Here is a 16,124-nt window from a genome sequence, read left to right as displayed (position 1 = left end):
TGACACCCAAATCCGCACAGAAAATATATATATTTATGTTTAAGAAAAAAAAAAAGTGAAAGCCTCCAAGTCAGAGGTAAACTACAGCAGCTTTCTGTCTGAGACACACCTGTGATGATCTTTTCCTTTGATTAAGGCTAACTTTTTCCAACGAGGCCCACATACTGGACCGATCCTGGGCTCGGGATCTTTCTGTGTGGAGTTTGCATGTTCTCCCCGTGACTGCGTGGGTTCCCTCCGGGTACTCCGGCTTCCTCCCATCTCCGAAGACATGCTCTTGGGGATAGATTGATTGGCAACACTAAATTGGCTCTAGTGTGTGAATGTTCAAGTTCAAGTACCAATGATTGTCACACACACACTAGGTGTGGCGAAATTATTCTCTGCATTTGACCCGTGTGAGTGTGAATGTTGTCTGTCTATCTGTGTTGGCCCTGTGATGAGGTGGCGACTTGTCCAGGGTGTACCGATGGATGGATATAAAATACAGTATATACATTATATATATATGTATATATATTATATACACATACATACATATAGATATATTTACATTCATACATATATACATACACACACACATACAGTATATAGGTTCATATATGTATATACACATACATATATGCACATATTTAGTCATATATACATACATACTGTATATGTACAAATATATATATATATATGTGTGTACATATACAGTATGTATGTATATATATATATATACATACATACCGTATATGTACACACACACACATATATATATATATATATATATATATATATATATATATATATATATATATATATATATATATATATATATAGTTTGATTGATTGATTGAAATTTGTATTAGTAGATTGCACAGTACAGTACATATTCTGTACAATTGACCACTAAATGGTAACACCCAAATAAGTTTTTCAACTTGTTTAAGTCGGGGTCCACGTTAATCAATTCATGGTCATTCATGTGTGTGTATATATACAAATATATACACATGTATACATATACACACAAATGTATATACTGTATATTTTAAATGTACATATATATGATATATATGCATACATATATACACATACATACATACAGACTATACATATATACATACTGTATATATATACACACAGTATACAGGACTGTCTCAGAAAATTAGAATATTGTGATAAAGTCCTTTATTTTCTGTAATGCAATTAAAAATACAATGTCATACATTCTGGTTTCATTACACATCAACTGAAATATTGCACGCCTTTTATTATTTTAATATTGCTGTTTATGGCATACAGCTTAAGAAAACTCAAAAATCGTATCTCAAAAAATTAAAATATTTTCTCAGACCAAGTAAAAAACCCAGAATGTATGACTTTTTTTAAAATTTTTAATTGCATTACAGAAAATAAAGAACTTTATCACAATATTCTAATTTTCTGAGACATTCCTGTACATACATATATACAGTACAGGCCAAAAGTTTGGACACACCTCATTCAATGGGTTTTCTTTATTTTCATGACTATTTACATTGTAGATTGTCAATGAAGGCATCAAAACTATGAATGAACACATGTGGAGTTATGTACTTAAAAAAAGATGAAATAACTGGAAACATGTTTTATATTCTAGTTTCTTGGCATTCTCTCGGTGAGCTTCAAGAGGTATATGGTTTTCGCTTATAGTTTTGATGCCTTCAGTGACAATCTACAACAATGGCAATAGTCATGAAAATAAAGAAACCGCATTGAAATCAGGTGTCCAAACTTTTGACCTGTACTGTATATATACAGTAGGGCAAAAAGTATTTAGTCAGTCACCAATTGTGCAAGTTCTCCCACTTAAAAAGATGAGAGGCCTGTAATATTCATCATAGGTACACTTCAACTATGAGAATAAAAATCCAGAAACTCACATTGTCTGATTTTTAAAGAATTTATTTGCAAATTATGGTGGAAAGTAAGTATTTGGGCAATGACAAAATTTCATCTCTATACTTTGTTATATAACCTGTGTTGGCAATGACAGAGGTCAAATGTTTCTGGAAGTCTTCACAAGGTTTTCACAAAGTGTTGCTGGTATTTTGGACCAATCCTCCATGCACATCTCCTCTAGAGCAGTGTTGTTTTGGGGCTGTTGCTGGGCAACACGGACTTTCAACTCCCTCCAAAGATTTCCATGGGGTTGAGATCTGGAGACTGGCTAGGCCACTCCAGGACCTTGAAATGCTTCCTACGAAGCCACTCCTTCGTTGCCCGGGCGTTGTTTGGGATCATTGGCATGCTGAAACACCCAGCCATGTTTCATCTTCAATGCCCTTGCTGATGGACCGAGGTTTTCACTCAAAATCTCACAATACATGGCCACATTAATTATTTCCTTCACACGGATCAGTTTTGTCCTAGTCCCTTTGCAGAAAAACAGCCCCAAAACATGATGTTTCTACCCCCATGCTTCACAGTAGGTATGGTTTTCTAATCACACATCTCTGGCTTCGAAATAAAAGCACTAGGCGTCACATCAGGTCTAACTAAATAACAAAATGAAAAATCATCTTATGTTACCATTATGCTTTGTCTAAGATGTTTTGTATTGTAATCTGTGATATTTCAACCGAAATAAATGTTTTCCGTCAAATTTTAAAAAAGTGTATATTCTTATATAACCTGTTCTGGTTGCTACTTCTCAATTACAGAATGTTTCAATAATAAATGACAGTTAAAACATTGTCATGTAGAGGTATTAATATTATTAACTTGTACATGTAATGTACAGAATATCAGAAGCATGTATTCAAGTAGAAATAACAGATTACATTACCAATCATCTTTGACAATCAAACCATGATCGCCATTATCGGTGTGTGAAACTGGTATCTAAACATGGAAGTGTAGCTCCTCCTTTGAATGCAAATGCTCCTACAGCAGGAATCAAAAATAATGTATTCCTACAAAACACAAAATCAGGCAAGACAACGCACTGCAGGTAAATTTAAATAAAACAAATACAAATATAAAGGTGATTTAAAAATGAATGAATAAAAATATATTTTTTAAATTAAAAGTTTGTTTTTTTTACAAAATGTTATTTAGAAAATAAGCTTTGCTTCTCCCTGCTCATTTTTAACAGTGGTCAAGCGTAAATGTGCGATGTTCCTCAATGTACTATGATCCTAATATTAGGAATAATTTCACACAGATTTTACAATGTGGTGATTGCAACAAATCACACACAATCTCACAACTTTGTCGCTTTAAATGTGTTCCTGAGTAGCTCAAACATGTGTCAACTGTACAAGCATTAAATGCTTGTACAGCAATAATCATTTCTATAATGTATCCTATAAGTCGGTATTTGAAAATGTTACTGTCTCCGGTCTTTTTCAAGGTTCTAATGCTCATTACTACCACCCGCAGGACTGAAGTGAAACATGACGGGCCACACTAATTTTGTCGCATGAGTGTAGTTAATAATGAAATGTTAGCAATCCAAGGTGAACTAAAGTGTCGTGTTGAGACCAAGTAGAAGGTTACCAGTGACTGCAGAGAAAAGCCCCGACCGATCAGAGGTGTCATGATGGCCGATCTTTCATATCTGCCCTTTTCACGTAGCAGAGCAGGCTCACTTGGAAGGCGGCCTTTTTACACTTTGGAAGTCGGCCAGCTTTCATCAGCGCTCGTCTGTATAATCGCGGCGTTCATTTAAGTGTGAAAGAGAAAATGTCTCATTGTTGGCTCCCAGAGATGTCCACTGACATACTGGGAGGGCACGTCACCGACACGCGTCTGTCGCATGTCACGTCAAATGTAAATGGACGTTACTGGAACACAGAAGGCCAAACCATAGTTGCTACACCCAATTTATTAGGTACACGTGCGGGCAAATTACTAGGAATGCCAAAGTCCAAATATTGGGTACACATTTGGCCTAAATATAAGGTACACATGAGGCAATAACATTAGGCACACCTGTACCCAAATTATTAGGTACACATTTTGCCCAGATATTAGGTATGTCTGGTGCAAAATTATTAGGTACACGAATTGGGTTTTAGAAATCAGCGAAAGTCAAATTTTTAGGTACACCCCCTGTACACAAATCATTAGATGCAATAGTTGCCAAAATAAGTACACGAATGTCTTAAAAATCATTAGTTTCCAAATTATTAGGTACACCCAAAATATTGGGTACACATTTGACCTTATTAGGTATACCTCCTGTATCTAAATCAGGGGTGTCAAACGTACGGCCCGAGGGCCGGATCAGGCCCGCGGACAATTTTATCCGGCCCGCGGGATGAGTTTGCCAAGTATGAAAATGTACCTGAAATTTTTGAATGAAAGAAACTGCTGTTCTAAATGTGTCCACTGGATGTCACAATAGCAATTATTTGTATTAAAGTTAAAGTACCAATGATTGTCTCACACACACACACTAGGTGTGGTGAAATTCGTCCTCTGCTTTTGACCCATCCCCTTGTTCACTTCCTGGGAGGTGAGGGGAGCAGTGAGCAGCAGCGGTGGCCGCGCTCAGGAATCATTTTTGGTGATTTAACCCCCAATTCCAACCTTTGATGCTGAGTGCCAAGCAGGGAGGTAATGGGTCCCATTTTTATAGTCTTTGGTACGACTCGGCCGGGGTTTGAACTCACGACCTACCCATCTCAGGGCGGACACTCTAACCACAAGGCCACTGAACATGTGTAATAGTGCCTATTATTCGGGCACTATTGACAAGTAATGCACCGAAAATTTGGTCTTCTTAATTAGAAACCGAAACCGGATGTTGTGATAAAATATTGTTTCTTTGGCCTACCACTAGGTCAGGAGTGTCAAACGTACGGTATTTTAATACACACACACCGAGCACCCACTGGCAGAAATGTAGATCGGCACCTATGACAGTATCAGTCAAGGAAAATGATCAAACTACATAAATAACATACTGTAATTTGATTTTGATAGCATTTTTTTATCTTGATAGATTGGACATTAACACCAGTGAGTTGACTGATGAACATTATTACATAATTTATTCAGAAAATATAAATAACAACAAATAAAGTATCTATACTATTAACGGCAACAGGTAATTGTAAAAAAAACCAAAAAAAAACAGGATTTGGACAATTTCAGAATGTTCTTGTTCTATTTTTAAACAAAGAAAACAATCTGAAGTTGTCTTTATTTTTAAGTTATCGTGCCGTGATTTTACCAGTCCGGCCCACCTGGGAGTTGATTTTTCTCCATGTGGCCCCCGATCTAAAATGAGTTTGACACCCCTGATCTAAATTGTTTGGTGAAATTGTGGCCAAATCATTAGGTACACATTTCCCCCTGGTATTTGGTGCATCTGAGGCCAAAATAATAAGTACACACATTGTCTTAAGTCACCTGCAGGGAAATTAGGTCCATCCAAAATATAATAGGCACATTTTGCCCCAATAGCTTTATCTGTGGGCCAAAATATTAGGTACACAAGTGTCCTAAAAATCATCAGCAGTTGAAATATTAGGTACATATGTGGCCTTATTAGGTACACCTCCTGTACCCAAATTCTTTAGGTACATATTTTGCCATATTCTTTAGGTACAACCATTAGGCACACAAATGTTTTAAAAATCACCTGAAGCAAAATTAAATACAGATTTAGCCTTAAAGGCCTACTGAAACCCACTACTACCGACCACGCAGTCTGATAGTTTATATATCAATGATGAAATCTTAACATTATAACACGGGTTAACTTATAAAGTGACATTTTAAATTTGCCGTTAAACTTCCGGTTCGAAACGCCTCTGAGGATGACTTATGCGCGTGACGTAGACCGGGGAACACGGGTATGCCTTCCACATTGAAGCCAATACGAAAAAGCTCCGTTTTCATTTCATAATTCCACAGTATTCTGGACATCTGTGTTCGTGAATCTGTTGCAATCATGTTCATTGCATTATGGAGAAGGAAGCTGAGCAAGCAAAGAAGAAAGTTGTCGGTGCGAAATGGACGTATTTTTCTAACGTAGTCAGCAACAACAGTACACAGCCGGCGCTTCTTTGTTTACATTCCCGAAAGATGCAGTCAAGATGGAAGAACTCGGATAACAGAGACTCTAACCAGGAGGACTTTTGACCTCGATACACAGACGCCTGTAGAGAACTGGGACAACACAGACTCTTACCAGGATTACTTTGATTTGGATGACAAAGACGCAGACGTGCTACTGTGAGTATGCAGCTTTGGCTTCTAAACATTTGATCGCTTGACCGTATGTGCGTAACTTTTTTAAAATATATAAGCTTTATGAACCTTGGGTTAGGTGAACGGTCTTTTGGGCTGAGTGATTGTGTGTGTTGATCAGGTGTTTGAATTGTATTGGCGTGTTCTATGGAGCTAGGAGCTAGCAGAGGAGCTAGGAGATAGCATAACAAACACGCAGGTGTTTTTATGCAGGATTAATTTGTGGCATATTAAATATAAGCCTGGTTGTGTTGTGGCTAATAGAGTATATATATGTCTTGTGTTTATTTACTGTTGTAGTCATTCCCAGCTGAATATCAGGTCACCCCCGGCTCTCACAGCATCTTCCCTATCTGAATAGCTTCAACTCCCCACTAGTCCTTCACTTGCACTTTACTCATCCACAAATCTTTCATCCTCGCTCAAATTAATGGGGAAATTGTCGCTTTCTCGGTCCGAATCTCTCTCACTTCATGCGGCCATCATTGTAAACAATAGGGAACTTTGCGTATATGTTCTACTGACTATGTCTCGCTACTTCCGGTAGGGGCAAGCCTTTTTTTTATCAGATACCAAAAGTTGCAATCTTTATCGTCGTTGTTCTATACTAAATCCTTTCAGCAAAAATATGGCAATATCGCGAAATGATCAAGTATGACACATAGAATAGATCTGCTATCCCCGTTTAAATAAAAAAAAAAATCATTTCAGTAGGCCTTTAATATGTTAACAAACCCTGCAGTTAAATCATTAGATACACCCAAAGTATTAGGTACCGGTGTATATGAACAAAATAAGTACATTTCAGGTCAAAATGTTCACACTGATGCTGTGCATGGTCCATGTTACAACATGGCTAAGACTGATGGGATCATGTCGATGAACTTAAATACATTTATGCTCGTACATATACATACAAAATGTTACGGTATATGCAAGGCACAACCGCAATCCTTGCCCCAATAATACTTGGTAGAAAATAGATGACGGCATCACCAACACTCAAAAGATGAAACTCAAATATTGGACATTTTGTACTAGAATGCAAGATGGTTCTCCCGAAAGATCTTCAAGAAGGTAAAGCAGGCCCAGTTATAATATATCCTCCAAGTCCTCCAACTCTGAAATCCCTGGCAGACAGAAAGCAGGGAATAGCTTGAGGTGTAGCTAAGGAAGGGGCTGGGAGCAGGGGGCTGCAGTGAATAATTGATATTGGCTGAGAGCGATATGAGTTTAGTTAATGTGCCCAGCAGCGCACGCTCAGAGAGGAGCTGTTAGCTATTCCACCTCAGGCCTCAAAGTCGGAGTGGAAGTAGAAACACTCCATTCAGAGTTGAAGGATCCAGCAACATACTTTTCTATTCGAAACAATCTTCTTCAGACGCGCTGCAAATTGTGTGTGTGTGTTTGGCTGCATGGGCGCAGCTGGCCCTGCCTGGTGGGCGTTTTGTTCAAGCCCTCCAGTTCCTTTCTCAGAGCAGTAATGGAGCGCTGCTGTCAGCCTCCGCAGATGCTGCTCCATAAGGACCCTCAGCTCCTCAATAGGTTCCTCACTTCTGCAAGGCATCAGGAGAGGCGCAGTGTGGACTTAAAAGTGTGGAGGACTCGGCGTATGAATAATAGCGTCTGTCTCTCCATCTCCTTCGCCGTGCACAAGGACCGTGTTTGTCAAATGTCACGATCCGTCCGGCGTGGAAGTCCGGGGCCCTTCGTGAGCCATCGGGCCGGCTGTCGCACTGAGGTGGCCAAATGGGGGCTGACAGGCCACTCCATAGAGCGTAACCATCTGTAGCAAATGTGACAGCGGGGAAAGGATGTCTGGTCAATCAGGAGGAAGGACAGGAGGGCTCAGTGACATGGAGGAAGAGGAAGAGGAAGAGGGGGAGAGACTGCAACTCCTCAAGCGCTTTATTTACTAAGACCAAGAAGCTACTAACTCACCCAGACTCCTGGACTTAGTAAAAAACTGCAGAGTAAACAAAAGTAGATGTTTGTTGCACAACATAATTAAAAACATCTACAAATCTAAGAAATAAAAATAGCTTAAGTAAAACTAAACGCATTCAAAATGTTGCTAATTTAATTCAGCTAAATCATTTTTGCTGCCGTTTTGTCAGTGAGTCAGATTTTCAGGGAAATTTCAGGAACTGTCCAAAACGGGACAAGGAACAGCTGATTACACTTTGGGCCTGATCCGGATGATTTCGACTGCATTACCTTACATTTAGACTTCTGTGCCTACTGTATACTGGTGGCCCTGCAGAGACAAAGATAGTGGATGACCGACAAGAGGCTTCACTCCATTTCGTTCATTCCGCTATAAATAACTCCAAAATGTGCAGATTTTAATTCCACTTTCAGGAAACAGGGTAAGGAACATGTGATTACATTTTGGGGCTGATCCAGATCACCATCTAGGTTCAAGACTTTACACTTGGGAGGTAGGGCCTGGCGGAGGTCTTCACACTCTGAGTCCGTTCCTAGGTTTTTTTATGGTTACAATTTAACCCAGTTTAACCTTAAAGGTCTTAGCGACATTTCGTGTGATTAATTTTCACAGTGTTGAGTTAGTATAAATGAAATAATTTGTTTTTAATGTTATATAATGCTTATTTTAGTTTCTTAAAATGGCAAAGCTACGAACACTCACATTTGTTCCTCGAGACCAAAAATATCCCATTGAAATCTTACTTTATTTTAATTATCAATAACTAAAGAAATTACATTTTAGGTGGTTTAGTCTATTCGTTCATTATATAGCGCTACTTTCCCATTCAAAGCATGCAACAAAGTTTGTTATCGTTTACTTTTCTGCGAGGGCGCCTTGCTAATGAAGCCGTGTGTGTGTACGTGGCTATTTTTTTTAAATAACGGTGCATATGTTATTTTAGGTTTTACTCAATAAAAAAGTGGAGTTATGTGAACATAAAGGCCTTTTTAGGGTAAAAAAAAATCCCCCCCAAATATACTTGTGTATATTTCAGGCTGAAGTATGTTGAAACCATTGACTCAATTAAAGTGGATTTTACAGCAGTTTTGAGGGACCCAACAATTGTGTAGGAATTTGGGTAGGTTAAAAGTTTTTGTAATTTGGTCAGATTTCTTGTCATTTTCACTGGGCGTTTACATCCATCCGTCCATTTTTTTACCGTTTATCCCTCTTGGGGTCGCTGGACATACCCAACCAAAATTATGTTTCTCAATCAGTGACTACAGTGCAAATTAAAATCTGAATAAAATATCATCATAGGAAACTGATACATAGCAATAAAAACATAAGATAAGCTTATTAGGGTAATTATGAGAGATTGTTTAAGTATTTAGTGACTTTTACATGTATTTTGTAAATGCCTAGGCAAAAATACAGGTGCGTTAGTCAATAATAATAGGTCACGGACAAAATATGGTTTGGATGTATGTTGAAATTAGAAAGATGGCTTGAAATATATTTTCATGACAAAGAAAAGCTAAAAATGTCAGCATGTAAATAATAGCAGCATAGGGGATGGTGTCAGCGTAATTTGATTGGATCTTAAGGTGATGGTATTTTTTCTGTTCAATCAAACATGTATCCATATTTAAAATAAATATGTAAAAATGGTATTTCATCAGACAATCTTACACAATGTGTACTGACAAAATAGTTTGGTAAGAAAAGTCATAGATGCCATGATCAGTGTAACCTTTAAGTATAGGCTGCAAGGTAGACCACATTTGACAATCTAAAGTGGAGGTGGTAAGGGGGAGGGGGGGGGGGGGGGTTGGCTGCTGGATTGTAGAGCCTAAGGGCGATGCTCCCAGTCAATATAAATGTGCACACTCCCTCCTGTGCTCCCATTTGAGCGGAACGTGGCGGCGCACAGGAAGAGTGACAGGCAACCAGCCGCACCAGGACACAACTACTTCTACTACTACTACTACAACTACTACCAGAGAGACGGAGACTTCTCACCACACTTTGCGGGTAAACTTGCAATTTGTACTAAGATTATAAAAGCAACAATGTTTAGGACTGAAGTGGTCTTGCATGGACTACGTGGGGTGGTTTGACTTTTGATGGATTGCTTTTGATGTGGCTTTGACAAGAAAATATTTTTTTTATTATTTGCACTTGAACCTAATTTGGATCAAATTAAAGCAATTACTGACTGCTTTGTTGTGGTTTTATCTTTTAAGTTTAATTAAATATATGGTCTAATTATCAGCACTCTTTGTAGTTAGTAAATATAATTAAAAGGGGCAACACCTAACACACTATTAAATATGAATAAATACTGTAAGCAAATACTGAATTCATTATTTAGAAAGCATATTTCCGACATATATAGTCATTTATAAACACAGTTATGAATATACCCATTAGAACATGTCTGAATAATGTATAGGTAAGTGCATGTATAAATTTCAAAAAACATTATTAAAAGTATTTACATACACTTTCTAGATGATCCAACAAACCACTAACAATACCTAGTTTGTAAATTATGTAATATTTAATGTAGACATGCTGAATCAATCATTTATAAAGTATAAGAACGCAACTATTACGCTTTTTATATATGGTCTCATTAATAATGTGCAAAACATGTATAACTGTTTATAAATTGCAGTATTCATATCAGAAATATGCTTTATAAATTATGAATTCAGTATTTATTAATGCTTTATAGTGTGTATTATAAAGCGTTACCATTAAAATGTGTGTAGAAAATGCAGAAAAGTTCCATAAAGTTAAGCATGAATTACAGGATGACATATTAAAAACAATTTACAATTAAAAAAATATACTATAAATTAAAAAGGCATGAATATGTTACACTGAATAAAAAGCATTGCATTAATAATTTTTACTTGTGTAATTCAAAAATGATTTACAGTAATGGAAAATGTACTTTTAAATATTTGATTACTAATATTTTCCCACATTTTTCTTCATTTCAGGACTTCTGTTTTTGGAGAGAAAGAAGTGGCTGGTGACCGCTAAATTCATTAATAAAAAGGTATTTTTTAAATCATATTTATTGTAATTTAGAGATATCTCTATGGGTTATATGCTTGCTGGTGCATGCGGACACAGTACGGTCTTGGCGAGCCCCTGTAATTGTAACAATTCATGTTCAAGCGGTGCAGCTTGTTGGATCATTAGCCGTAAAAGCCCAAAACAAGACCGCAGGGTTTGGATACGGGAACAGGGGACAGGAAGGGGGGCTTTCAAAGTGCACAGTGAGCGGCGGAGTTAGATATAGTGGCCAGAAGAGGTGTGGAGGGGGTGTGTACAATACTGTAAAAAATGATATTTATTGATTGGCTGGTAGCAGCAGCTGTTAGGCTCCATTATGAGGGTGAGAGCCCTGAGGCAGACAAGGGAGTCGATGGAATGGTCATCGGGCACTGAAGCCGCGTTTTGGGGAGAGGATTTAGCAGCATTTTTAAAAGATGATATTTGCCTTTCGGTTTAGGCTTCACAGACACTTTTATCTTGGAATGACTTGAGGATAAAGACAAAATAAAAGCCTGACAGCAACTCCTTACATCTTTAATCACCGTAGGGCCTAAAGTAGAAGAAGAGAATTGACTTTATTCTTCATTAAACTAAAGTCATGCCCGCAAATGAACAAAAAACAACACAAATTCTTCACCAAGTTCTTCCAGAAGTGGAACGCTCTTGAACTTATGCACCGTGTCCTGACCCAGATCCTAGTCCTGGCACTAATGATGCCCCCCAGGCGTGACGCCAGGCCCTCATTAGGCCAAATAAACCCTGCCCCCCCCCCACCACATCAAGTCCCTAATATACCGTGCTACCCGCAGCCTGGCCTCACCATGCCTGCTAGCTGGCCTTCAAGGGTCTATAGACCATACAACCTCCCCGCGCCCCCCCGCACAGGTGCACAGCTCCTGGCTCATTTTCCTCCGAGCCCAGAACCCCACCATGCTTGGTACGTTCTGCCAGAACTAATGATAGGTGGCGGGCACAGCGGCAACCTCCAGCTGGGTTTGTGGCGACTAATAGTTTAGGTAGAAAACAAAAGTACATTTCAGAGGTGACCAATCTTTTTCCACCAAGGCTGCATGCAGAAACATTTAAGAGTGAAGGGCACTTTGATATAATTCACTTTTTTCATTTTGATTCATTCTTTGAAGTCCAGGGTCATTTGTTTTTTTACGTATTTACATCTCGCCTTAAAAACATTTGTTTTTTATATATATATAATGTAGTCAATCTTACAACTACTACACTACTACACAATGTGTTTGATACAAAAAAAAATGTTTTCCCTCCATTCCAAAGAAGCTGAATATAACCTTTTTCATACAATGTATCATTCTTGATCATCCAGAGTGAGAAGTCAGCCCTGTGTTGGTCTTTCAAAGCTGTGTGATGGGTGTTTCCCCATCAGTTGGCCACTTGATAACACAGTTATCAATAGCAAACAGCTTTCATGCTTTGATTGATTAACTTTTTTTCCACCAATAAGAATGAATAGGTCTTGTTTCTTACCCTTTTTATGTTTAATTTAAGAAAGCGGCGGCCTTCTTGCGCCAAACTGACAAATTATAAACAACGAGACAAAACAATGACAAATTCATAGTGAACAGATTGACACTGCTTTAATGTATTATTGAAATTGTTTCCAAACTTTTACAACTTTAAAACAAAATTTCAAACCTAGTTGAATCTTCCTTATGGTGGCTTTATCTACCCATTTTTATTGCGCAACATTTTGTTTCCCAGGTAAATGTTTGAATGACAATACAGCTGAATCTGAAATTACGGTTTACTTTAGCGATTTGAAGACGAGTCGGCATTTTAAGAGTCTGCACTTTTTACAAAAGTTGGACAACATCTGTGTGGCTGCACTATCAAGTTACGCCACCTGTTATTTCCACATCCGCGAGGTTCAATTTTCCTGAGAATTTAAGACACTCAAACCACTTCAGTGTAGACGAAAATACACAAAGGTGTTCAGTAAGTTGCATTATTATTGTAGTGCTTGTTCAAACATTTCACGTTTTTCTTTTTACACTGTGCTCTTAATCCACCATGTTTCTTTTGATGCTTTCTTCTCACCGACATTTTGTCTAATAATAATCATCTTGTTGGTTTTCAGGTTTGGTGCCAAGAAAATGCACCCTCTCATCAGCAACAACGCTCAAAGCTGAGGGAAAGACTGAGAAGTGAACAAGCTGAACACAATCACACAATCTTCTGATCGACAAGAACAGCGGTCAATCATGTCCAAAGACGACGCCTGCAAAGTGACGTCTGCTAGCAAGCACAAGGAGCGCAAGCCCAAAAAGCCTCACTACATTCCTCGGCCATGGGGAAAGCCCTACAACTACAAGTGCTTCCAATGCCCCTTCACCTGCATGGAGAAGTCGCACCTGTACAACCACATGAAGTACAGCCTATGCAAGAACTCCCTGTCCCTGCTCATCGAGTCCGACTGGCCCTATAAAAAGGGAAACCTCCTGCATCCGGACCAGCTGAGACCCTTCCAGCAGGGCTACCACGCTGCTGGCAAAGATGCACAAGAGCAGGGAGCGAGGATGGAGGAGAGGCAGCAGAGCAACTTGGAGGAGGAAGGTGAGGGTCAGGAGGGCGGGGGACAAGACGAAGAAGAGGGTGCGGAGGTGACGGCGTCAGCAAAAGAGACGTCCACTAGAAGGGACGCTCCAGAGTGCACAATGAAGAGCAACGCTGATTCAGCGTTGCTGATGGCCGACATGCTCTCCCTGGAGGATCAGCTCTTGCGAGCTCGCTCTGTGGAGGTGGAGGCCCAGCTGAAGCACTACAAGTTGACAAAGGCGTGCATGACGGCTCCAGGGCTGCTCTCAGACCAGTGGCGCCTGCTGACCTCCAGCCACACCAAGGCCAAAGCCGAAGGCACGCAGAGTCGTGTCAACAGCTCGATCCCGTGTTACCCACCTCCATCAAACCTGGTTGACTACCAGGACCCAGCGGGGCTCAACCTGTCTGTGCTAGGAGTGGGCTACCCCATCAGTCCCAGCCTTTTCTCTTACATGAATTCGGCGCATTCCACCACAAGCGTTGCCGCTCAGACTCACGCACAGCTCGCGCAGCTGCCCTTCCTGGCGTCGGCTGCTCAGCTGATTCACCCGGCCTCCAGCGGCCATTCGGACAGAACTCTCCTCTCCCCGAGGCTCTACTACCCGTTCCTGTGTGAGCACAGCTTCCGAGCGGCCTCCGGTCAGAGTGACACCACAAAGGCACCCAAAACATCAAACACCCTCGATACCTTTTCCTTGTCTGGCTTCCAGCCCAAAGCTAATCTGTGGAAAGTGCCTGCTTTGAGGCCCGGGGCCACCACGGTCTCCACTGGTGGTCGGGTGTCCCCTCAGAGAGATTCTCCAGATCTACAGGCCTACAGAGTGGGGGATAAAATGCAAGCTGCTGCCAAAGAAGGTAAAACAAGTTGGAGCCTCAAGAGGACAGCAGCTCCCATAAAGAACCATGAGGCCCCCATGGAGAAGAAGCAAACTATGGGCTTCACTTCAGACCTCCTGAAAAACATGGTACCAGAGAAACGTCTTCTTCATGGCAGGTAAGACCTTTATTTCTATCAAGAGGTTGGTGCAGAAACTAACTTTCTCCCCTCGTTAGTTCACAGACGAGACCATCAGAACCTTTGTACAATAATCATCTTAACAGTCCAAAAAGCGAAACTTCCTCCGGGGTACTCAGCAGCCATGACCCGACATCCACCCATTCAACCGGGGACAGAAACTCAGAGTCAGTGGCCGTCCTCCTTAGTGACCTCTCCAAAGCGTTACAGGAATACCAGAAGGCAGAGCGCAAAATCTCCCACCTGGAGAAGGAGGAGCTTCCCGTGCAGTATCACCTTTGGGAGCACCTGACTAAAATCCGCAATGAGCTCTCGCACATTCATATAGCGCTGGAGCACACAGCGCGTCAGAGTGACGGCCCTCTGGATCTGTCTTTCAAGAGAGCTGAGCAGGATGTCACTCTTAAGGACAACACAGAGACCGATGAGGAGGATGAGGAGGAGGAGGATGGGAAGAAAGACGAGGAGGAGCGGAAGGTCATGATGTTGGAGAACCGGAAGCAGTCATTGGAGATGCTTATCAAGATGAGCAATGCAGGCGCTTCAGTGATCAACACAGAGGTCCTAGCTCCAGGTGCCCTCGGCATTAGGCACAGTCCAGCCGAGGCCCTATGGCCTAACAGAACCACAAAGTGTGAGGCGGACTCAAGCGTACTGCTTTGTCCTGACGGCAGGTCAGTCATGTTTGCTGATGTCCACTCCTCAGCCAAGGTGGCCAAAAGACCTCCATCCATACAAGGAGTGGAAGGGCAGTGCCCCCCCAGCCCTTTGACAGCTACCGATAACTAAAGCTGAAAGAAACTTGTTGACATGTATTTTGTTTTTCTGTCACAAAAACTTTCAGCACCTTTTCCAAAAAGAGAATGATCTCACACGTGCACTATAGGAATTTCGATTGTCACCACTTTGTCATTGAAACTCTTTAGCTTGACAATCATTTCCATACGCTTGTAAATGATACAATAAATATATTGTATAGTGTTACAAATGCTTTTATAAACTAGTTTGTCTTGGATGTACTGGAAAATAAATTGTATTATATACAATGTATTTCTTCATGTAAAATTAGCAAGTTGAGAGGTAAACCATATCACAAAACATTTTAAAAACACCCCCACAATATTGCAGTTTAATTCTACACCACAACACAACAAGAATAAACTGTGTCTCAAACCTATTACACAAAGTACCACCTCGAAAGTGCAACAAGTACTAACACTTTTGCTACAACCGCATAAAGGGTCTTGATTTAGATTCAAACATGCAGTTTTGTAAATTGGTTGGTGGCGTATAATTACAATAATA

At 40.1% G+C, this 16,124-nt stretch overlaps 1 protein-coding gene across 1 annotated transcript; it reads left to right on the top strand.

Annotated features, from left to right (window-relative positions):
• Positions 1-10,051: 10,051 nt before the first annotated feature.
• Positions 10,052-15,890, top strand: prr35 (proline rich 35). The gene is made up of 4 exons (XM_062055890.1): positions 10,052-10,195; positions 11,173-11,231; positions 13,344-14,798; positions 14,858-15,890. Exons 3-4 carry the CDS (start codon positions 13,468-13,470, stop codon positions 15,606-15,608), a joined length of 2,082 nt encoding a protein of 693 aa, XP_061911874.1. The 5' UTR covers positions 10,052-10,195; positions 11,173-11,231; positions 13,344-13,467; the 3' UTR covers positions 15,609-15,890.
• Positions 15,891-16,124: the final 234 nt, after the last annotated feature.

This window comes from Entelurus aequoreus, linkage group LG08 (assembly GCF_033978785.1).
Source record: "Entelurus aequoreus isolate RoL-2023_Sb linkage group LG08, RoL_Eaeq_v1.1, whole genome shotgun sequence".
In the NCBI taxonomy this organism is placed as follows: Eukaryota; Metazoa; Chordata; class Actinopteri; order Syngnathiformes; family Syngnathidae; genus Entelurus; species Entelurus aequoreus.
The sequence above is the reverse complement of the archived record's forward strand: the minus strand, read 5'-3'. Positions and strand labels throughout refer to the sequence as shown.

Excerpts from the sequence above, each read along its gene's own strand:
- prr35 (XM_062055890.1), top strand. The coding sequence starts at position 13,468 with ATGTCCAAAGACGACGCCTGCAAAGTGACGTCTGCTAGCAAGCACAAG. Across the intron at positions 14,799-14,857 it reads AAACGTCTTCTTCATGGCAG|TTCACAGACGAGACCATCAG; the intron begins GTAAGACCTTTA and ends TCCCCTCGTTAG.